Source organism: Myiozetetes cayanensis, unplaced genomic scaffold (assembly GCF_022539395.1).
Source record: "Myiozetetes cayanensis isolate MyiCay16 unplaced genomic scaffold, myiCay2020 scf12, whole genome shotgun sequence".
In the NCBI taxonomy this organism is placed as follows: Eukaryota; Metazoa; Chordata; class Aves; order Passeriformes; family Tyrannidae; genus Myiozetetes; species Myiozetetes cayanensis.
Window position 1 is genome coordinate 11,217,906 of NW_026086826.1, and position 25,132 is coordinate 11,243,037.

General features: G+C 39.9%; 1 protein-coding gene across 17 annotated transcripts in view; it reads left to right on the top strand.

Annotated features, from left to right (window-relative positions):
* Nucleotides 1–25,132, top strand: part of NFIA (nuclear factor I A) — a 353,253-nt gene that overhangs the window by 220,114 nt on the left and 108,007 nt on the right. For 16 of the 17 annotated variants that reach the window (XM_050306547.1, XM_050306545.1, XM_050306546.1 and 13 more), the window contains exon 3: nucleotides 16,764–16,829. The exons of the other annotated variant lie outside the window; for it this stretch is intronic. In XM_050306547.1, coding sequence (XP_050162504.1) covers nucleotides 16,764–16,829 — 66 coding nt within the window. The remainder of the gene's footprint in view (nucleotides 1–16,763; nucleotides 16,830–25,132) is intronic. 17 annotated transcript variants of the gene reach the window in all.

The following is a 25,132-nucleotide window of genomic DNA, read 5'->3' on the forward strand; positions in this document are numbered from 1 at the left end:
TGCGGTTGATTTAGCCTACATGTAATTCTGTGTATGGAGTTACTCTTAACTGCATTGGCTGACAGAGTTCTGTTTTCAAAATAGTTTCCATCGTAGCTCCTTCTTTTACCAATCCCATGGCTGGGGCTGCAACTTTCCTCCCTCATCTTTGTGGAAATCAGACCACACTCCAGGTTTGCACGGAATCTCTTCCACCATATGTTTTTAGTAATTGTATAGTAGAGGAGAAAAAAACCAACAACTTTTCCCTTGTCAGACATTTCTAGCAACACTTTTTTTGTAAAGGCCTTCATCAGAAGTGGCTGAAATTTGAGACTATTCATAGAAATAGTCCTCAGAGAAGGTTACGTTTGAGAAAGAAAATAGAAAATATGGTTAAACTGGGATTGAAAAATTACTTCTGAGCATGTTCGCCGGAGCCCTGCCTTACAACATGAACACTCTTTGTTTTTGTGGCACTGGGAAGCCGTCCGAGAGCTCAGCCGGAGGGAGTGGATGCCGTGTGCTGGCGGCTGCCAGGACAGCTTTCCAGAGGGTGTCATTTATTAACTGCTGTGGTAGAAACTTTGCTTTGCACTGGGTTATTTTTCTGCTGTTGCACCTGTGAACTGAACTAACTACTATTGGTGTCAACTTAATGGTAGAGAATAAAGAAGAACAATATCCCGTTTAAAAAATATGATAAGGTATTCAGTTGACAGAGGCAAACATGGCATACAGAGGAGGGAGAGGGAAATCGAATGTTTATTTACCTTTTGGGATGAGTTGCTCAGATTGTAGATAATCCCATTAGAGTAGGAACAATCCTCTTGGATGTTGAGGCCTGTGCAGCAGATACAGCCTTGGGACCAGTTTACTGAGGCACCTGAGTGGTATTGGGAATTAGTAATAGTCTTAATATCAATAATAATTTGTGTACTCCAAAGAGGGCTTAGGTATGGGAATACGCGATTAGGGAAAAGGTAGTGCTGGTTCCTTACAGTCTTCCTGTAGTCTGTAATGGGACCAGCACAAGGCCCTATAAATAGCTTTGAACATTTTAATCTGTAACATTTGGTGTAAATTGTAACTTTCAGAAACTTATCTTTTATGTGTTGCAGTTTGCTTTTATGTCCCTACTGTCTAATCTTATCTTCCCATGTGCTGAAATATAAAAATTCATTGCAATTATCTTTCCTGTAGTAAGATATCAAGGAGTTGGTACATTGTAAGGGCTGAGCTGACGTACAATCAACACACATTTTTTTGGATCTAAAAATATCAGTGTTTCAAAGGTCAGCTAAATGATAAATCCCATTCTAAGTGTATATATAATACACATGAATGCACACTATAAATTTGTTTTATAGATTTTCATTGAAGTGCTTCACAGTCTGATGATAATTTCAAAACGTTCTGAGTTTATCTGAGGTTGCTGATACAGTGAGCAAAGAGGGGGAGATGAGACCGCAAAGGTGGCAGGAGGAGGTTCCATCACTCTTGGCTGAGGAGGAAAGAGCTTGCCAGCATTTGGCTATTAAGCATGGTGAAAACCCATCATTGTTTTTCCTCTAAGAAGTCAGTTGGACTACAGCAGCCTTCTCCTATGGCCAAAGCCACTCCTGTTGATTTAAATAGGAAAAGGCCCTCATATTGTGCTATTGACTTCTCCTTTGTTTCTCTGAGAGCACGTAGGGTGGATGCGTGCGAAGCGCAGCTGCTGGAGGTTGTGCTGCCACCAGGAAGCTGGAATACTTTCCTGTGTGGACAGCATGATCCATAACCCACAATTTTAATAGTATTCCTAATGGAGAGAACATAGAAATTCTTTTAGAAGTGCTCCCAGAACCTGTATCCCCTCTCATGGTCTTTTACTTTCCATGGGAAAAGATGGATTCAACCGAGGGATTGTAAATATTATAATTAACTGGGGGCATTTTTAGATGCACAAATGCTAAAATGGATTTTCTCTAACATATAAGGAGAGGAGACTTTTATTTCTCTCCAGCTGGTATAATTTATTTAAGTTTGGTGATCTTGATATGTCTTTATTAGGAGTAAGAGTAAAAGTTAAAAAAGAGGTAGTGGTCAAGGAAACAACAGGGCTCTCCTCTCTTTCTCAAAATAATAAGTATTTTTAAGTAGACCCAATGTTTCTTGTACCGAACTAAATAAAGCATTCCAGAATAAAATAAACATGTCTTCCCGTTTAGGCTTTCATTGCACAAGTCCTGTTGAAATTCATACTAAGAGGGCTTGAGAATTTCCCTCCCCTAGATGATCCCAGTGTCCAGCACTGTGTCCAGCCCGCTCTGTGCTCAGGGACAACACAGCTGGGTGCTCAGGTTTGTGTTCGCAGGAGCTTCAGAAAGAGCTCATCAAATGAAAACATCTCACGTGCGTCGTCTGCGTGACTGTGAGAAGCAAATCAAGTTTTAACTACACTTTCTGAAGTGTTACAGGCAATACAGTTGCTCTTTTCACTGGATAGTGCTTACTTTTCTTTAGGATCACAAATATTTGAATACAATTATTCAGTCAGCTGGACATCTTTTTCCTCCCATTTCTGCTCGAACAGTAGTAGAATTTAGTGTTGATTTAAAAGACTGTCTGCCTTAAAGCAGATTGCAGAGTTTGCACACTGTGAATTGTAATTAAAGTGTAAGGGGTGCTTATTATGTCAACAACTGGCATGAGAACCCCCGAGCAGCAGGTGACCCCAAACATGTGACGTTTGTGACAGCTAGGATCCTTCTTTCACTGGTTTAGCAATCTGAAAGACCAAATTGAAAGAAGCCCAGAGGCTGTATATTTCATTAAGTCCCAAGGGAAGTGTGGGATACAGCTTCCTTCTGCTTTGCTGGGACGTAGCCAAAAACTTTCTAGAGGCTCTGTTTTTGACAGAGGCTTGCTGAAGGGGAAAAAACCTTCCAACACTCACCCATAGGACCATAAATTTGACATTTCCCACAGTTTCTTTGAGGCACTGATGTTGCTGTGTCAGCAGTATGTCCCGAATCGTGTGTTGTATTGTTTGAAAAGGAACAGTCAAACTTTCAGGGGAACTGAAATGTTTTTCTTCATTGTCCAACAGTTCCTCTGCTGCAAAACCACAAGGATTATAAAGCACACCTCTCCAAACAGGGGCTGCTTTTATCAGCAGTAGGTTCTGCGCACGTTCACAGAGTATGTGCTGCTCTCTGACGCGGCAGAACGCAGTCGATAACATTTCGTCCCTGTTACAAAGCAGACAGGAGAATATCATTCATAGCCACGTATGACCTGATTGCAGGAATGATAAGAAAAGGAACCTTATGAAAACACTGTGCTAAGTTTATCCCCAGTGTAATTCCACTTGGGTTATGTCAAGAATTATGTTGGCCCAAAGACTGAATTATACGGTTTGTAGCACAGCCTGTAATTTATTTTTAAATAATTGTAAGTTTCATGTTAAACAAATTTTTCAGCCTCAGACTCTGCCCCACAGCTCACCAGTCTGTTTGTGGGTGACCTGCGGTGCAACTGGTAAACCTTTGCTCTTTCTGAGCCTCCACAGGAGAGCAGGGAGCACTTCTGGTGCCTCCATTTCCCTTTTTCTCTGAGCTGCGCGTGTTTCGGGGGCGAGACTTTTTATCTTTGTTCAGAGAGTTTGACTTATTTTTTTCCAAAATGTTTGAAAAATAGCAATGCATGATCCTTCCCTTCGTATGTGGTGTATTGCCATCACATACCTATTGATCTGTCACTACATTACCACAGCATGTCCTACCAGCTGCTTTATGTGCCTGCTGATTCCAGATCCTTCACTTGCCTTGGTGGCACCTCCATCCCATGATGGTAGAGGGGTTTTTGTCCTCCATAAGTCAGTTTACATATATATTTTTTTAATTAGTGAATGAAAGGTTTAGGATTCTTGACTCCTGAATGTGATCATTGTCAGGTCTACCACTGAGTTAGTAAGTGTTTCTGGTGAAGTCACTTAACCTACAGTCGTGCTCTGCCTAGAGAAATGCTACAGTAACTAGCATTTTACAAAGAAAATAGATCAAGTTAGATAAAGATAAAATAGATTTAATAGTACTACTTTTAGTACTCCTCTTTCAAAGGAGTATTTTTGAGAATTATTGTTGATGAAGTTCTTTGATCTTGGATGAAAGATGCTTTAGAAATGTAAAATATCTTTGTTTTTTGTCATCTCTGTGGCTGTGAAATTTCTCTCAGAAATGAAATTTTGCAAAACACATGCGAAGGTTTCAGTGTAGACCTGATTGTTTCAATTTTTTAGTAGACTTTCAGAAAAAAGTGACTGGGTTGTTTGTGATTACAGGTAGCACAGTATGTAAGTGGAGATGCACGTAATCTGGAGTTGTTAGTGCAACTTCTCATATCATTCCTCATTTTCACTTCATATTTTAATGCTACTAAAAAAGTAATGAAATTACTAACATTCTGGGATTTCGAAAGTAGTTTTGAGTGCTTCCTGAATCTTTTGCCATCATTGTCACAGGATTACATTTTTATTTCTAATGCTACATGAGGATTCAGTTGGACTCTGGAACTGAGACAGAATTAGGTCCTAAGAATGCTAGAATAGAAGCTTTGCCACCTCAGTTCTGGCCCAGGGCAGTGTGACTTTATGTCTTTGCATTTCATTTCAGTGCAGTCTGATAAAGACCTGCAAAGAACCTCTTCCCTACCAGCAAAGAAATGGGTGAAAATACTATTAAATGTGGCAGAGAAAATAGTCAGAAGTCAATGAATTGGTTACATTTGGTCTGTTTTTAATTTCTGGACAAGTCAATTCTTTTTGAAACGTGAACTCCTAACTGATCCATTTTCCAAATTTCTATACCTTTAAGTTTTTGGGAGGTTTGTTTCTGAAAAAAAACAAACAAAAAAGAAAAAACAAAACAAACAAACAAACACACACACACACACACACAAACAAAACAAAACAAAAAAACCCACACACACACACAACACAAAAAAAAAAACCACAACGAGCAAACCAACATTAGTAGTATTTTTATCTGGGAAATTTTAGGGGTAACTGAAGTTTCCAGGCTCTGTAACGTACTGCTTGCTAAAAGGCACACTTTACAATGCATTAAGTACAACGGAATATTCCTTTGCAGGATTCCCTTTGTTGCAGACATTATTTATGACATTTTAGTCAATATTTGCATGGCAGACTGTCCAAAATTATTTTGTTTTAGGCACATCACTGATAACTGGACCCATACTCTTTATCATTCTTTTACATTCATTAGTCACTCTGTAGTGTTTTTAACATTTTAAAACATTCATGCAATTCAAAGGAAAATAGATTTCAGCCAAAACGCCTTCAAAATTATCTTTTTTCCTTTGAGTTATTCAGCGATTTTTAACACTTCGTATGTTTGATGTTTTTTTCTTTAGTCTCAGCAAGGCAAAGTTTTTGCAGGCTTTGACTATGCTAAAGATAGGATTTTGATAGAAAAAAATGTGAGGTAAACTGAACTTAATGTGAAAATGTTATCAGACATGGTGTAAGGTGTAGCCAGCCAAAAAAACTGGCTATTTGCCTTCTGTGTAAAAGGTAATTTAAAAAAAAAAATTACAACAAAACTAATTAGCAGATATTCTAATGCAAGAAAATGTTGCTGTTAGTAAAGTTTCTTCAATATGCCAGAAAGCAGATGGTGGCAATGGAATAGCGTTTTCTTTTGCCAGCTTTTCTATATGCTTTCTAAACCTGCAAGAGCTTTTGCTATTCAGTATTCAAATTTCTGACACTCTATGATCTTTTTCATCTTAAAACAGAAATAGAAACTGAAACTTAAAAATGTAATCAAGTCAAGCTGTCTGTTCATCAGATCATAGCCATGACTTTAAAAGTTTGATTAAAATTTTGTCTACGCAGTGTAGTTACAGGTTTGGAGAGCTCTGGACTTTTCTGCATTTAAATTCCTTCCTCAAAATTTAGATTTGCAGCACTAGGACCTGGTGGAAAATGGATTTTAGGTTGCTTTTTCAGTGTCAACAAATTAAGCTTAATATTTTTCAGGGCATGAACTATATATATGCCCAACTCTTTCAGATATTTATAATGATCCACTGTCCTTTGAGATGTGGATATAATTCCATTTCTCCATGATTTATGGCGATCGTAGCTTAGATTTTGCTGTAACTCGGTGTGATGGCTCTGTACCGAGCCTGCAGGATGTTACTTCTCTCCAAGTTTTAACTTTCTCTTCCACTTACATGGCTTACAAACACAGCAGAAACACAGACCAAGAGTAGGCTGCCTACCAAAAGGCTGCTTTTTTTTCTGCCCGAGTCTGTGGTGTTGATGCCAACATGATACTGATGCAACAAAACACGTCCTGATTTTTATGGTAATTCTCAGTTCTTCTTCACAGTCTACAATATTGTGAGAGTAGAAACACATCCACGGAGAACCAATCAGTGGCAATTCTTTGTGGGCAAAACTCTCTGACTTTTCTTTGGGCTGATGGCAATATTTCTGCAATTTTTTTACAGAGAAAAAGGCAAGAAGAAGGTAGGGAGAGAGGAAAGGGAACTATCGAGCAGCTTTTTCTGCTGTATAATTTCACGTATCTATGTATTTTTGCCAACAGTTTCATTTTGTATAAAGCTTAAGAAAACCTGAAATGGAAATTTTTCACATGCCACGTTGAACTCCTCGGAGTGCACAGAACAAGGAAAAGACATCTGCCAGAAAAAAAAAAAAAAAAAAGAAAAGGAAAAAAAATTGGCCACCACAACCAAATATGTACTTAAGAGGGGCTGAAATGGGAGCCAAGAGGAAAAGTGTCAGGTACATCAAAATAAAAGAGAGTTGTGAAAACAGGACTGCAAGTGTAGATCCACAATAAAAAAATAGTATCTAAACTTTGCTTAGATTGTCTCATCTGTAACTTGATATTAATCTGCTATTGACAAAATCTCCATGGAATATTAGTTCATCTTTTGTTTATTTCTTAAATAGTCACACATATTTTTATTATCAACATAGTTTTTCCCTATGTGAACTGGAATAATCCTTTATAGGGAAAATGGGCCCATTATTTGAGATATTAGCTCCTTTTTAAGTATTCTTTACTCTGTATGATGTATAGATTCCTAGTTGTATTTTTGTTCAATCCTAGGAATATTTTACACTTGTCCTTTCGGGGAAAGAGGAGCAAGAGAGGTTGAAAAAGGAGGAAGAGGTAGGGGTTTCTGCCCAGAAGTGTGTTGATTTAGTGAAGGTTTTTCTTTGTTTTTGCTGGATGATGAAGTCTCAAATTGCTGGAAGAGGCACAGATTGGAATACATGAGAACTGATGGTCTCCAGAAACAGCTTGGTTATCCATGTGATGATGTTAGAAAGGTGAGCTTTGGAAGGCAGTTTACAAAGACTGCACTCATTGTCAGGGAGTGGGGTTTATTTGGCTTTTGGATGGAGGGCAGGTTTGAAAAATTCCTTATTTCTACCCTCTATGGAAAATGTAGAGATCCTCCTTGGTTGTGACCTTGTAGCACCGTGCATCTTGGCCAGAGGAGAGGTACCAGCCCATCAGACACTGCTTGGGCAGCATGGATAAAGAATGAGGATGGGCACTGATGGGAATAGCCTGAGAATATGCAGCTCCCTGCCTTGGGTCCCATAAGGATGAGTTTGTCACAATAAATAAATAACAAGGGGATGGTGGGGGATAGAGATTAATTGGGTGACTGTACTACCGCCAATGGAGTCTCACCATATGGTGGACATAATCCTGCTTTGCTGATGTTGGTTTACTCACCAGTGTAAAATTGCACAGGAGCAGACCTGGAGACTTTGACTAAAGCTACCGGATCTGCTCGTCACACAGTTTCATCTTCACTTGCCTTATACATGAAGTCAGGCCTAAAATACTGTCACCCTAAATAGTGCTGTTGTTATTGTTAAACTGAGATAGGAAATACTCTGGAGAGATACAGAAAAATAATTTCTTGTTTTTCAACAAGAATATCTATATCTAATAAGAACAAACAAAAAAAAAAAGACAAGATAAACAGAAACTGGGAGTGATTGGAAATATCCCTTCTAGGTGACTTTGGATCCACTCTACCAAGTAATTTTCCACATAATGTAGTTGAAGGCTTCCTAAGCCATTGCCATTGTAATGGCCGCATTGGTGGGAATGAGACTTTATTATCTAGAGCTCAAGAGTTCGGCCCTGTGCTTTTTACTCCTTTTAGTAACTGTGCCTCTCAAGGTAAATCACTTAACCTCTATGTGCCTCCTTCATCCCTGCATAAAGTGGGCATAGTTATGCTCACCTTTCCCACAGAGGTGTTGTAAAGCGTAGTTTAATGTTAATAAGCTGTTTTAATTTTCAGAATAAAAGGATGTTCTATAAATATACATTAGAAGTAATAATAGTTTTAATGTATGCCATTATTTTATAACAGTGCTTTTTTAGTTTTAGAATTTTTTTAGTGGTTTGAAATTATTACAGGATCAGTTTTTGTTAATTAAAGATTGACATTCGGGCAAAATCTGTTGAATTGTTCTATAAATTCAGGACCATGTGCACTGAGCATGCCCAGAGCCGTGCTCACCTGCACTTTGGGATCATCAGTACAGCCCTTCAGCTTTTAAAACAACTCTTTGATGCATGTGCTCAGAAGTTTGATGGCTTCTAAATAGAATGGTTCAAATATTTCAAAGCACTTGAGATTCGTATAGTGTGAAGCAATTTAAAATTATTGTACTGCAATTAATTTTAAATAACTGAGCACTACATATGTCTAGAAACCCGTACAGATCCAAATGGAAGCTCTCTAAAAATTGAAATGATTCAATAAATTTAAATCACTCTGAAGAAATGGATGTAAGTACTGTAAATCATTTTGTGAGGGGGATAAGCAAATTTTCTAGAAGTGAATCTGAGGGTAGAGACTCTAATTAGATTTTTTATTTTGGGGTTTATGATGATGAAATGTAGGTTAATATATATTTCCTAGGGATATGAGGGCAGCTCTTGTTGATCCATATGGTTTCTTGTAGCTCTTACATAGGCTGCGTTTTTTTTTTATTTCCCAAGATTACAGAAACTTAGCAATCCAACTTTGCACATATTTTTTTTCCATTACAAATAACTTTCCCTCCAAATCTGTATAAAAAGACATGAGAAAAATATTGGTCCACGGCTAGAAATGCCAAGTATATTTTTAAATGCAGCTAAAAAAAAATCCTACAGAATTAAAACACTGTGCAGCATGGCAGCTTACATTTTGTGGAGCTGGGCTGTTCAATCAATATGAATTTTTATATGCCTGAATCACTGATTCAGGTACAACCTGTATCTGCAGGTACCAAAGTGGATTACTGGCTGATAGCTGTTCGTTAGCTCGAGCATGTTCTCTGTCCTTCCCTTACAGATGTATTAGAAAGATGCTATCTCGTGTAGGAAGGCTGCTAAAAATATTGATGCGAGACCTATTGGAAAGTAATGTCATTTCCATTGGCTTCAGCTCAGCTCCAGGAAAATCCGCGTGCTGCTTCCTCCTCCCGCCACGGTTGTGTGCGGCTCCCTGTGCTGTGTTCTTAGCTCTAGGATTACAATTCTTCGCAAGTACCAGAGCCAGAAATTAGAAATTAGTGCTACTGCCGGCACTCGCCTGACCCTTCCACTTCCCTGTGTCCCTAACAGCCCCAGGAAAAATAGGACGGCACAGCCCCTCTTCGTGCGAGGGCTCGGCTTTGCCGTTGGCACGTGCGCTTCCTCCAGATACGTTGCCACCTCTCGGCAAATGGCTCGTGAGGGTCCAGCCGCTGGTGTTGTGGTGTCCCAGGTCCTCAGGGTGGGACAGACCCCTTGGTGGCTGAGGGAGCCGCTCGGCCAAGCCGGTCCTAGTCATTGAGGTCTGGGGAGAAAATCTATTTTGGAATTTGCTCCATGTCTGATGGGCTCTTCCTGGGCGGAGGAGCCATGGAAAGCAAGAGGGGCCCCTCAGCAGGGTCTTCCTTAAGGCCTTACCTTACTTTTAGACAGTTGTCATTATCTTTGTCTAAAGGTCATGGCTAAATTGAATAAAAGGAAAGCTGTGTGTTCCTGTCGATGCACAATGGCAGTATTGACTTTCCTAATCCAGTTTGCTGAGGGGTGAGAGAATTAAATTAGATATCTAAGCACAGAAATTGAGAGCCTTTGAAAACAAAGATAAGGAGACAGCCTGTATTTTCCTTTTCCTGGGAGCTCTGGGCTCAAGATTTTGCAGGTGTGTCATCTGATCCATGGCTTGCATCGATCAAAACTGTGCCAATGCATATTTAATTAGCAAGGGGACCCTGGATGCATTATGGCCATCATCCCTATATTGAATGGACTGTCAGACTTTCTGAATGCCTCCCCACCCCCCCGCTTCGTTGTTTGGGGAGCTTCTGCATTTTGTCTGAGCAGCTAAAAGTTTCTTTGTTTTTAGCTGGTGATGCATACAGCACCACTGAGGAGAATACAAACAAGTAAAGTCCTAAAGTGTTTATTTTGTCTAGGAAAAAGGGCTGAACCAATTTGAATCCTTTGGGTAACGGATTTTTGTATCTCTTGGAATTAAAAAAACACAGTCGAACGATGTTTACTTTAAGAATATTTTATTATAACAAATAAAATCTGTGCTGTGGGATTTCTTAAGGAAGCCTTTGATGACAATTTGAATTAAGTCAAAATTAACGTTTGCTACTGCAAAGGAATAAATAGAAAATGTTCCAGAAATGAATCAGTAAGCAGGAATCAAAGGCTGTAAACTGTTTTAAAAACAAACATTTAGAAGTGAATCAAATACTTGTTTGTAATATCAAGGAACAAGTATGGGAATACACAGATTCCCCACATTCTAGGCTATCACACGATAGCAGTAAATCATTTATGGGCTTGTGAGAACAAAGAAAGTTGATTTAAAATGAAACCATTTTGATACAGCTTTAGGGTCTCGCAGCCTCTCAGTGAAGTTTCACATTCTTATTTCCAGCGAGGAGGAAAGTAACGGGGAATTTCTGCGGCCAAAAAAAGTTAGGCAGGGAGTTGTGGAGATCTTTGTTTGCATCCACCTTGGTACAAAGCCGCCCCAGCAGACAGAGTGTTGCCTGATAAACAGATGTAATACACAAAGTCTGCTTACAATACCGAGCAACAGACTGTGGGCACATGTTTTGGGCTCATTCAAACTCATCAGCATAGTCTCGCTGGCTGTTTTGTTGCTAGTCTACTTATGGGGTAGCTTAGGAGCGTCTTACTGGTGAAGTAACAAGGAGGGTTTTTTTGCCACAAAAGTTTTGTGGCAAGGGCTGATGGGAAAATCATTTGCATACATCTTGTTACAAAGGCTGACTACTTCCTGGCTTAGACAAAGTGTTGCCTGATAAACAGACTTAACACACAAATGTCTGTCTGGAATAAACAACAGCAAGCTTTGATTTACATTTCCATTATCAAAGATAATCTCCTTCCCAGTGTACAGGAATTAAGAGTCCTTGCCTTATAAAAAAAAAAAAAAACAACCAGACTGGCACCACAGGGATTTTACCACTGCAGAATCTTGTTGGAGAACTGTAGGGATGGGGCATAGAGTACAGGGGTATGGAATAAAACTGGAAATCTGGTGTGGGCATGTACATGTGTGATGCTGAGGTGGATGATAATGAAGCACTTTGAACTCCCTATAAAAGTTGACTTGAAAGCAATGGCTAGAGTGAAAGGGAGAACCAGGCCTTCTTTATAAGAAATAGTAGTAGCCACCAAAATAGCCATAAATAATAATTGTAACATATATGGAGTGATCCCTATGTGTTTACATTATAATGTATAATGAAGGAAAAGTGAATGTAAAAGAAGCTCCAGTTCTGGTCCTGATTTTTGTTGGTAAATCCCTTAAGTTCACCACATAGCACTATATATAAAGGAGCATGATTTAAATTATTTTTTTAACATATATAAATCTTTGGTAGAATCCATGCCCAAAATTATAGATGAAAAATTTATTGCATGAACACAACCCAGCCGTATAAATTTTTTATTACAAATAGGACTCTGAAACTCGAATAAAATATGTCAGTTTATTATACAATATTCTCCCACACACACACACAAAACATGATATGAATAGAAAGTTTAACTTGTGCACTTCTGTGAGGTGCTGGGCTGGCTGTGGAGGAGAGGAACCCGCTTTATTTCACTGCAGAGCAAGCTCAGCATGGGCAATGGCAGCTCTGCCTTGCTCATCTGGCATCACTGGTCAATTTTTTACTCCACTACGTGGGGATCACCTTTCCTGTTTCAAGGATAGATGTGTCTGCACCTGTGTTAGCTCACAGGCTGCTCAAAAGGCACAGGTTCTGCTGGGAGGTGGCTCTACAGAGGTAAAAAATGATCTTGCCATCTATTAATTTGGTTTGCGCAGACCAGCAGACAATGGGGTCACTGCCACCCAGTGAATCCAAAGCTGGATTCAACGTGCCCTGGGAGACACAGTGTGTTTTTGGGAGTGCTCAACAAAGTGTTCCATTTCTCCCAAGTCAGGCAGCCATGGAGTGGTTTAGCACTGGGAAGTGCCATGACATTTGAAACAGGCTTTTTTGGTGGAGGGATGTAACAACTCTACACCGCCTGTGTCACGGTCTACAAAAAAGAACAACATTGTCAGTCTGTTGACACTGGTCCTGTCCACAGGCCAGACTTTCCTGGGAAGGTTTTATTCTTTCCAAACAATGGAGCTCTCCCTTCCAGCGCCGTGAGCCCTGCTTCCATGCAGCCGTCGTGCAGCTCAGCTGGAGCTGTGTTCCTGCTGCAGCTGAAAAGGAAAACTGCATCTTGAAAAGTCCAGAGCTTCCGTCCTGGAGCTGAAGGTCCCTACCTGCGTATGGTTCAGGATCAGGCAGACCTGGGGCTCAGGCATAACCACCTCGGTCGTGCTGGGGTAGCATATGCTTAAGGAGCAGATCCAAAGAGGAACAGAGAATAGCGATGTGGTAGGAAATGCTACTTCGAAAAACTAGTCCGTTTTGTTGGTTGGGTTTTTTTCCTTTATCCCTTAATCATAGTTGATTCTTGGAAGAGGAGAGTAAAATAGCTTCAATATGTTTTTTTATCCTGTTTGCTGTGATTACAGTTGATACCAGATCCCCCTGAGCTTGTCTTGCCCAGTAACCTTGACTCCAGTGCACAGACTCGTTTAAACTCTGGCTAACTCAGGGTTAAAAATTCCAACCACTAACTTTTCTCTAACTAAAAAAGCCCCCAAATAAAACCCATTGTGCTATTCAAGGTTAAGCTTCCTTAAACATAAAACTAGATTCCTTGGTGATTTTTTTTTTTTTAATCAGCAATCTTAATAGTGGTTCCTCACTATAATATTTCCAACTCCATCTGAAATCATTTAAATCCTCCCCTTAATAACATGCACTTTATTGTAATATACAGATTCTTTGGCTTCCTACCAGCCTTAGCTTAAGGCACCAATGAAACTCATTGCCGCAGGGGGCCGTGGATTCAAGAGGGGCTCGCATCTACTGTATATTTTGTTTTGTATGTTTTCCAATGGCTCTAATTATTGCAGGTGGTAGAATTTAACTGGCAGTGTTGTTGCTAAAGAAAATAGGCATAAAGTGTATACTGTTTTGCAGAGTGGCTATCAAATATATAGAAAAGAGAAAATCAAATGAATTGTTAAACTGCTCTATAGTAAGTGATTTTATTGATTTAATGCAAATGCTTATGAAAACGATCTTCCATTTATATCAATTATGTATGGGCAAAAATTAATTTATTCCTCCGGTCACCTGTTTGGCTAACTGACTCAGCAGGACAGACATTCCCCCTCGCGTTGTAGCCGAGCCCACAAAACACGGAACATTCAGAAAACTGGAATTTGAAAGTTTCCATGTGCAAAACAACAAAAAAGCCCCGACGGGAGTTAGTGCCAACTGCTGAAAAAGCAGAGAGCGAGCGGTGGAGGCTGAGCAAGACTCCCTCGTCCTAGGCAAGACTGTAAAACACAACGGCTCTGATTTTGCCAATCCCTTAACCATGTGGCGGCACATTTATATGTACCGGATCATCTGCGGCATCTGAATAAAATCAGGGAAGCAAAATTCTGCATATAAACATTTTGGCTAGGTGCCTTAACTCGGTCTTCTTATCTGGGGTTTCCACAAGATGCCACCTTGCATAACAATGCTGAGCATACGCTTGCCCAGTACATGTTTTCGGTAGCCTCCCGTGATCCCTACTGCAGTGTGGAGTGGCGTTAATTCTACCTCGTCCTGCGTTTTACTGTGCTTCTCCATGAAGAATAGCGCTTAAAGCCTTTGTTGTCTTTTTTTTTTTTTTTTTTCTTAAATTAAAATTTAATTTCAGCAGAACGGGGAGGGTTATAGGAAAACAGAATTAGGGAAAATGTTGTCGCAGTAGCCAGGGTAATAAAAGAAGAAAGTTAAGATTCAGTGTGCAAACAAATGTCCTATGGCTAGTGGAGACTCTCTTGTGCCACTAACCTTGGTGTTGGAAAAACAGCACTCAGCACAAACAAAAGTACTTTGTTTCCCAAAATCCAGGAGCAGCTCAGGCTGTGTGTGCTGCCCACCGGCTGCAGGGCTGTGCTGGAGCCAAGGTACCAGCGCCGAGCTCGGCTCTTGCCACTGCCACAAAGCCCTTCCCTGGATTGTTTCAAATTTTGAAAGAAAACATGCTTTGAGTCCCATATTTTGGCAGCAACTTTTCCAAATCTAATAAATTTTTGTGAAATTCTGAGCCTAGTTTAAACATAAAGCCCAGAGGCTGATTGAACCATGGCTGGCTGAAGGGAAAGAAAAACCTAAAATATAAGCAAAAGCCTAATGCTCACCTTGTAAAATTAAATCCATTGAATGTTGACTTTAAAAGTTAACTAAATATTTTACGTTCCTAATATTTTACCTTTGTTTCTACCTTTGCGGTATCAGAAACGTGAAACTTCTTGCCAAAATCAAGTGACCGGAATATAACAGCACTGTGCATGTTACCCCATAGTCTATGTGCTGGCACTGATTTGAGCTATCAGGGAAAGATAACCGAGAAGATCAATATTTTGAAACAAAATTGCAGAAGTGAGAATATTTTTTTTTTCACTGAGCTTCATTGGAGAAACTATTAAAAATAAAAAATACAAAAGAGAGGAAATGGATTCTGGACACATTGGGAAATATATTACTTTTTAGGAGAATTTCATTATTTTAAATAGAAGTACCAGGACTGAAGCTTTCTTGGCTAAATATTCTGAACGTTTATAATCTGAAATTTATCAATTTTTTTTTTTTGTGAGTGCTTCTTTTCCACTTACAGTTTTTAATTTATACAAGATTGTCCTCTAAGCTTCTAAATGATACCTAAAGCAGACAGTCAGCAGGTAAAAAAAAAAAATTTGAATATTTAAAATAGGCATTTTCTTTATAGTGCTCTGTGGTAATTAAAATCTTCATTTGCTTAAAAGCAAGGAACCTTTTTAAAGCAATAAATTAGCATTGCTTGACCCAAGGTCACTAGTAGTACTGCTTCTTCCAGCGCTATTAATACCTCAAAGAAAAAGAAGGGGTGGTGTTATGACTCTGTTGCAATAGAAGTAAGATTTTCAATTTAATCACAGTTAAGTGTCGTGACCTTTTGATCTTGCATTGACTTCTCACTGAAATGTGGTCAGATTTCAGACAGCTAATTCCAAACTCTGCAAAGTCAAGGTGAAGTCAGAAAATAGGTTTGTCACGATTAGGAGTGGGTTTGAGGCAGTAGCAAGTGGGTTCATTGCCTGAGTTTTGTTTCACAGCAAAAACTTTTTTATGGAATCAGTAAATTACAGAACAATTTCTGGAGAAAGAAAAAAATTTGTATTAATTGCAAAAACAGTAATTTGAGGGATTTTTTAAAAAAATATTTTTTTCCCACAGGTAAAGGGACCCTTTTTTCCCCAATTCATAGCAACAGAAATAATTAAGAAGGAAAATATTATTTGACTAAAGCTTCTGCTAAGAATAATTCTTGGACCAAAGAGCAATCATCTTCACATAAAGTAGAGTTAATAAAGTGTAAAAAATTCAAAACACTCACATTTACACATACAAGTAAATATATTATTTTAGGCAAATAAATTGTGCTTGTTGGAGAGTGTTAGCTGAGAGTTTGTAGGATTATTTACACAAGTTCTAAAGCAGGTCATCCAGTATCTGGTCTCATTTATCCCACTGCAGATCACCACCAACACCGTACATTTTAGGGATCCTGCAGTACTGTAACCACTGCGAAAGTACGCCAAAAAACAGCTCTTTTCTCAGTTTTGCAGATTTTGTTCCAGAAATGTGTAGCCAAAAATCTCCACGACTTTGTGGGGTTGCTTAGTTACCTTTCTATGCCTGCTTGAAGATATGTTTTGAGACTTTACTATGTGTTGGAGTAAGGCTCTGGTTTGTATACAACATAGAGGCTGCATTTTAAAAAACATGTAGGAGAGTAATTTAAACATGCCTTCTTTAAAAAGAAGGATTCTCAAAGCTTAATTTATGCTTACACACACCCCAAGCGCTCTGTGTAGCACTGTAAACAAGATTCCCTTTTTTTTTTTGCTTACAAACATATTACCTGGGCACGGGACTTTTGCATTATCATGTCCTAGTGCAACACTCCTGTCCTTAGTTTGTACTCTCAACCTTTTGAGGAAGTCTGGCGCCTCTGATCTATTTTCCACAGCAGACCCTGTAATTTTTGGCTGTATTTTATGTTTTTCAGATTCAAGTCAATCTGAAAGTCCCAGCCAGCCAAGTGAAGCTGATATTAAGGACCAGCCAGAAAATGGTAAGTTTTTACCTGCTGCTCCTGCTTTGGGATATTAAAACAGCCCATAGTTTATAAAGATTTTTTTCCCCCATGCCTAATATAAAAAGATTATTCATATTAATAATTGACAGAATAATTGACATAGGACAGCTACAAAGAGGTTGTACACTCTCCTCATAGTTAAAATGCTACTGATTCACTAATCTCAGGTAGCATTTGTTTTGCCAGTCCTGGAAAGAGAATTTTTTTTTTCCTTTAAAAATAATTTTAATTAGAGAGATGCTATTACAGAGCCTGCTGTATGCAACCCTTATTCTTATTCCTACATAGCAAAGGCTTTCAGTCCCTGGGCCATGAGTCAGGACCTTCTTAGGGGTGTGCATTTCACCACTTTTGGTTTTATCTATGTGCTTTTAACTACTTTTTGTTTATTGATGTTCTCACATGACACACTGAAGTACTTGCTCAGGCAGGTGCCACTGCAGGGCTGATACAAGTGTTACCATAGTTTGTATTTTTTCACCACAGTGCTTTAAAGGTTGTAGATACCATGAGTAAACAGGTCAGGGAGTCTCAACTATAGGTCCTTGCCCCTTCTTCTCTCCATGTTCTCAATACCGTGGTTTCAGGTGGCAGCCACTTAAGCTTATTTGGAAGCAGCAGCAGGACTGTGACTTTGGGGAACACTCGTGTTCTTTTGGACTGGGACAGTTTTAAAGTAGAAGCAATAGCTTCTACTGAGCCAATGGCTTGCTTTGTAAAGCAGCCTGAGAAAAAATCATTCAATAATAGTGAATTTCTGTAGGGACTGTATGTGAAAGGATAAATATGTGTGTAATGGATCTGCTTCTCTTCCTTTTTGTGTTTAACTAAGGTAGACCTCAACGATTTTTGTTGGCCCATGGGCAACTGAGTTTTGTTTTACTACTGATGTTTAGGGCTTAGAATGTCTCCCAAAGTGAAAGTCATTAGTATTAGTAGTTTTTCTTGACTTTTCTTATCCATAACCAGGCGTTTTTTGTAAGGCCTAAATGTAGATTAGGGGATCCACTGTACCGGGGTCTACTCTGCATTTATAGAAAAGAATTTGTGTCAAGGTTTATGCCTCTGAACCCTATCACAATTTTTGGAATGTGTAAATTCATGCAGAAATATTGTATCTATAATAATGAAACTGTGATTTCCCTTTCAGAGCAACAAACTGCTTTTGCCTTAAATCCCTTCATCTGTATATGAGTTCTCTGTGTGTTTTGGGGGCTTCATTAGCAACTGAACAAGGTAGAGTGAAGCTCAAGGACTGCATTTATATCCAGACTGCTTTTGGATTAGGGTTTCAATAGGAGATAAAATTAAGGGGAGAAGAAGAGGTTTAGGAACATAAAAACCTTTAAATTAACAGCATGTATCATAGGACATAGAACATAGGGCTCATTGGCCTGGTAAGATTTTGGCTTTCGGGGTTCTTATATTTTCCTCCCATTAAAAATGAAAGGTTTCATATTTTGATAGATTTTGTGCTGTTCATCTCTAAACATACCATCTTAAAACATTGCTGTTGTTTCTGAAAGACAGTGCCTAATTTCCCTTATCAATCCTTTTCACAGAAATTCTAATTTGTAGCCAAAGGATTGCAAGGTTAAGAGAAAAACTGACTAAACTGTGATTTTTGTTCTGCCAATTCTGCGATTTTTTTTTTTATGGGGAATATGTTGCCTGTGTTTATTAAATCATATTTTAATTTAGAATGTATTAGGCACCAAGCATGTTATTATTTTGTGTTTAAATAATATTCTTTCACAGCTGTTAAAGCTCAGTTCTTCTTACCCTGCAGTTTCTTAGTCTAAACGAAGACTGTTACTCAACAACTGCCCCGAAAAGCAGCAATGTCAGTGTTTAATAATGTAAAATCTGTAGAACCTAGTGAAATGAAATATCTCTGATTTGGAGCCTGAGTCTTCTTTGTAAAACAATCTTTTAGTGAATTCTTTGAACTTTGTTGGTGAGCTGCAAAAGGTACTTTTTTTCTTTTTTTTTTTTTTTTAGTAAACAGGAAAAGGTTTTTCTTTTTTTCTCAGTTTTACTAAAGGGTATTTTTTCCCCACCACAGCAGCAGCCTCCTCACTGATTACGCACCTTTTGCACTGCCTGTGTGGGAGATTTTCTGTACCAGTGTGTTGGCCCTAAAGGGGTTGTTCCCCCCAGGCAGACACTGAGCTCATTCCCAGCACACACAGCCCCCAGCTCGAGGGTACCCGGCGTGTAGATCAACACAGATCTGCAGCTCTTATCTCCTGAACGTGAGGATGAAAGCAAAACTGCAGGCTTTAGAAAATGAAAAACTGCATGCACAGAAACGGACACAATAAATCATATTAACTGCGTTGTTCTACACTTGCTGTAGACCCACTTCCACAGGGCCTGATCCAAATCCCTCTGGAGTCAATGGGAGGCTCGTAATTGATTTTACTGAGGGTAAGAATGAGCCCACACAGAGAGGAATGTTTTATTTTTTTTTTAAATCAAAGAAAAATAGTATCGTGAATAATCTTATTCCCACTGATGCCAACAGTGGAATGACCAGACTGGGGGCAGATTTGGAAGCATTTTGCATGTGTTTCTGGAAAGCACAAAGAAGTGTATCAATTCAGTACTACCTTTTCCATGCATGCATTCCTTCATTTTAAAAAAATAAATCTTTAAAGGCCTTGTGAGGGTTATACAGCCTCTCTACTTGCCTGTTAATATCCTTTCTGTTCCACTCCATAAATTCTAGAGCTATTTATTATACACATATATTTTGCATACCTTGAGTAATGTAGGTTCAAAAGGGTCAACTATACAGCCCTGAAAAAGAAGGCCTCCTACTACAAATTTTAATTTATCATTCTAAATTGTATGTGTTGTTTTGGAAAGCCTGTATATCTAACCTTCTTTAAAGTGAAGTTCATGGGAAAAAAAGCTCTTCTTCTTTAAAGCCACTCCTTTTTCTTTTCTAGTGGGCTTTACAGTTACATTTTCTGGAGCAGAATCATCACCGGCACAGAAGATGGTGACATTTTCTGTTCTCAGTGGTGGTTTCAACACCAATTCTTGCCTTTCCTTCAGCCTTCATTAAGCCAGAACAGTTTTCAGGCAGTCACTTACCTGATCACTAATGCAAAAATTTAGAGAAATATTGAACATTTAATTATTTCCTAGAGAAAGAGAGAGACACCTAGGCTGATGGTCATGAAAGGCAAACATGCAGGCGAGACTGGGCTCATTGGTGCATGCATGGTCCAAGGTCCAGATGCTTTGTCCTGGAACTGGGGGTAAAACTAACACATATCCACAGGGTGTGCACAGTACTACTCCCTTAGCATGGGAAAGAGCTTTTTAGGGAGAGGCAGAAACCCCAGAATTTCTCTGTTTGTTATATGGGTGAGTAGATTTGCAGGAGGAATGTTGAAAGAGGCCAGCAACTTCATCTGAAAGGCAGGAGCATGTTCTGATGCCCTGATATTTTGCTCAAATGAGTTTTTTTTCTGACCAACTGGGTGGAACACCCATGTGGAAAATTCCCCACTTTTGTAGTTGCCTAATGGTATGTAAAAGCTTCATTTCAGTTGGCATTGCAAAGTGATTTTGCAATTCACCCAATCAAAAAGAAAAAAAGGTTATTGATTTTAAAACTTGTTAAATGCACTGATTTGGTGTTGCATTTTATAAACAAACTAGTTTTTCAGTGAAGTGAGGATGACAAAATGGGTTGTCTGATGTAGTGAAGTGACTGCATGCCTGTGGATCAGGAACAACTGAATTCCCAGCTCAGCACTGCTGTGGACTCTCTCTCAGGCTTTTATTCTTGCTTTCAGTTGTGGAAACAGCTATCAGATAGATTTTCTTTTTGCAAGTAGGATTATTTTAAACTTTTGTAGGAAAACCTTTTGCTCTTTTTGTCTGCAAAGTGAGGATATTTGTGACTCTAGCTTTTAGAGAGTATTAGAAGTCAAATCCTGCTCTGCTCCAGCAGGACTTTAACTCTGGAGAAAGGCAGGGAGGATGTAGCACAGAGTGGTTAATAACTGTGGGACAGAACTCTGCTGCTGCTGTCAGTAAATGGATGTCAGGCATTCACACGGTAATGTTTGTGTTTGATGCGGTGGCACTGGTGAATTAATAACTGCAGCGTAAAGGTGCACACTGAGTGTGCTGTGAAAGCAGGAGAATGCTGTGTCATTTTCGACAGGCTACTGATGGCTCTCGAGCAGGTGGGATTGTGATTTGGTAACTCAGAGTTGGTAGCACAGCACTTCAATTGTAGATTAGCAAGTTCTTTTTAAAGAAGTCGGTAAATTCTCCCATTTCAAGTGAGCGAGGCAGCATTCATTATTACAGCTGATTGCAAAAGAGTGCCAAATCCATTGCTCAAACAATTTCTGTAGAGAGAGAGAGGCATTTTTCTAAAAAATAAAAATGTTTAATGCCCAAACCAAATGCTTTTTAGCTTTAATGTATTCTTGCTGCTTTGAGCTGCAAGTACCTTAACAGCACTGCAGGAAATGAAAGGCACATTGTTCTTTGTAACATTAAAAAAAAAAAAAAAAAAAAGAAAAAAAAAAAGCAAAACAATGATGCACCGTAACTCACAGAACTCGTTTTTCAAGCCCACAGTAATTACACTGGACTTGTAAATATCATCTGTGAATTCTTTGCTTAAGTAGGGCTGGACTTGAGTATGAAACCTTAAAAAAATGTGTAAGTATATGCTTACTTTTCATGCCTAAAACCATAAAGGAAAAAATTCTGTTCCTTGAGCTGTGAAGGAAAGAGAAGGCAACAGTGAGAACATATGCAAAGAAAAGTTTTGTTTTCTTCTTCTCTAGGCAAAGCTGGTCATGGAAGGCATAATACAGCTTTGGCTGCAAGGGAGGAGGGGATTATGTGTAGAAAGACCTCTCTGCCCTAACTAACAGGCTGCAGAGTCCAGTCCCTCTGAGAATGGCTTCTTTCTGGTCCCAAAACTTGGCCTTTGTGTTCCGTGCAGTGGCGGCTTCAGCCAGTGGAACTGATGCCCACCTGGCCCGAGGGTTGGGCATTTTTGGATGCAGAATTCACACTTCAAACCCTCCTCTGAAGCTGAGATAGGCAGAACTGCTCTTTGTAGTTGTCCCCATCACTCAACTACTGTGTAAGTTAAACGGTAGCTGAAAGACCTCTAATTCCTTCAGCAGCTGAATTTTTAACAGTTAGAAGCATTCTGCCTTCCAAGGCCAACCCTTTGCTCAGGCCATGCCTCCATGCCTGTCCCCACAGCCTCAGGTAGAGTCCAGCTGCCTCACAGGCTCTCGCAGCTGTGACTGAACTTGATGCCAACTCCCCAGGAAGGTCCTTGAGGTGTCTGGGGGATTGGTTTTCTCTGGATAAGCCCCTCAGCTCCCACCTGAGGAGTGCACAGACACCAGCAGTTCTCTGAATACACAGTGCTGAAACTGGTACTGTTAAAAAATACATGGTCTCAGATGACTGAAACATTCCTGAAACACCTCATTTGCAGCAGATAACTGAGCCTTGCAGAGAAAGTTTTCTATCAGTTACAGTTGCAAGGGAGGTAATACAGTAACAGCAGTTTTTATTAGTGTTCTTGTTCATGGGATTATTTGCATCAGAATCTTATAAATGCAAGAAGACTCTCCTCTCTTGTTTACAGAGCCACGCTGAGGAGTTATCACAGCCTGAGGGACTAATCTAAAATTAACTTTCTTCAGAAAAAGCTTTAAAAAAAAAGCCCTTAGCATTTTCAATAAGGAATCTCATCACTGGCGCTGAAGTCAAAGCTCCTGGTGATGTCAGCTTGTTTGCACCTTTGTAACTTGCCAGGACCAAATTCTGAACAGATTTGCACCCTTATGGATCATGTTGTCTGCCGGGAACACTAGTGGGGAAATTTGTCCAGGCTTGGAAGCTGTGGCCGAGCTGGGGAGCACTGGTGGGGTTGGTTTCTACCTTCCTGTGAGCTGGACAGGATGGGCTGTTGATTCTAACAGGACCCATCAGCCAAAGGTCTGATGAGGTCCAACCTGTACTTCATCACCCTGTGAGAGAGAGTGCATGTAGGCAGCTCTGAGAGCCAGCGTTTCCCAAGGAAACAAAAGCAGATATGTCTGGTTATAAATTTAACTTATGTGTAATGTAGTCTTGCATTTTTTTCATCTTATTTCATTACAGATAGATCCCAACAAGTACTAGAAATATAGTATTTTAACCATAATAGTCTAGAAGTGAAACTTTGCAGCATCCAGGTGTATTTCCCAGACAGTTTAATGACTGCCATGAAGAAACATCTGAATAATTAGAAAAGAAAACACAATTTTTCCCTGTATTACCATATTCTCTTTTGTGGTCCAAATTGTGAGGCACAGTTACACCATTTCCAGGATTTAATGGGCCCTCTGATAGGCTCAGGGTTTAGCCTGCTTATCAGAAGCTGGTACTCTCTTCAGGGGACCCAGTGATGGCAACTGTGAAGGGTGTTGACTATCAATCTGACAAGATCCATGGTTGTCAGTCAGGGTCAGTTGTGCCACCTCTGTTGGGGCCACTGGAGACCCTTCCTCATTGGTGACCTGCAGCATTTGAGACTTGGGGATTAACAGAGGACCTCAGTTTTCACTGCTGCTAACCATTAACCTTCACAAGCAAAGCATTCCCACAAAAAATTCATCCAAGGCGAGTGTGACAGGAAATATTCAAAGCATGAAATGAATGCTTATAGCATGACAAAGCAGTGCTTGAAAGACATGAAACGTTCATTACACTTGGAGTGGCTGAATGCTTGCAAAGGAAAGGAGAAATAAAAATGTGGCTTGAGTATATATTTCTATTTCTCCCTGTGTGTGTTCAGAAAAAAGGCAGTGAACCTTTCCAGTGGATAAGGTGCATAAATACAGCTGCGATTATTCTAAGTCTTTTCAAAATACATTTTTATTCTGTTGCTCCATTCCATTCCTTTCCATGAATCTTTATCCACGAGATAACAGCAAGGGCCATCTAGAGGGCAGCTTTGAAATGGGAAGGATAGAAGCCTCCTCCTAGGAAGCTCCCAAGCTTCCCTCTGCAGGGCCAAGGATTTTCTTTGCCTTGAGAGGACCTCAGTGCCAGGTCACTGTCCCCTCCTCATGGCAGCAGCCATGGCATCCCCTTCTACCCGTGTTCCACCTTTGCATAGCAAGAGGTGCCTCACTTTAGCCAGTCCAGTGTCCTGGACTCAGCTGCTGGAGCTGAGAGCAATCTCTAGTTTTCATTACAATTGTTTTTTTTCCTATCTTCTTGAGAGACTTGCTGTTTAATTAACAGCTGAGAGCTGGGTTGAGTCAGAGTAATTGTGGCTGCCGGAGCGGACCACAGGCTGAAGGATGCTTTGGAACACCACACTTGCCCACCAAGAAGCTGGGCACTTAGGGAAAGGACTTCATTTGTGGTATGGGCTTCATTTTAATTTCTGTCGAGTAGAGAGGAGAGTTTATTAGTGGAAAGAGGATGTGATGCCAAAGTCTAACTTGCAAAACAAAACTCTCCGAACCTATCTATTTGTCTTTCTATGTAAAAATTCCCTAATGCTTGGTAATGTAAGACAAAGGGAAAATTTTACTTGCAGGAAAATTGCCTTCCACAATAACCGAGAAAAAAAACACAAAACGCCCACACCAGAGCAGCATGATCCAAAATGTGAACTTTTTACGCCTCCCCAACCTTCTAGGTTAGGCTTCCAACCAAGTGATCTTTTATTATCAACATGATATACCCTTGACATAATTTGGCGCAGTAAAGCTTCTTCTGCTGAACTCGTGATTTCATTTACTAGATCTGATGAAAGTTCTGTGAACCACAGTAAAATGTGATAATTAGTAGTTTAATTCTTTTAGGGTGTGCGTATTAATTGAAAAGGCTTGAACTATAAATACAGGGCCTGTGGATAAAAGCACCCTCTGAAATCAGTCGCTTACCCGAAGTATTCATTACTTTACATCTATTTAGGTGGTATCTTTGTGGCAGTGCCAGTCGGCTGTGGCAGTGAGTGGGAACCCTCCACTCAGAGATCACAACAGTAAAATCCAGCCTGGCTCACCGCTGCTCTCCTGTGAGCAAAAGTGGTCCCTGGCCAAAATTTTGTCTTCTGTGGTCAAACCACTGGAAGTTGAAAATGTGTCCCGGGAGCTGTGCTGTGCAGATGAGTTGGTGAGGCACCGCCTCTCTCACTATGCAGGCTGCAGGAATCAGAAGGGGATGGAGGCTGGAGGTGGAGGCAGTGACAGCAGTGGGTGGGTGGGTGTCAGGCTACC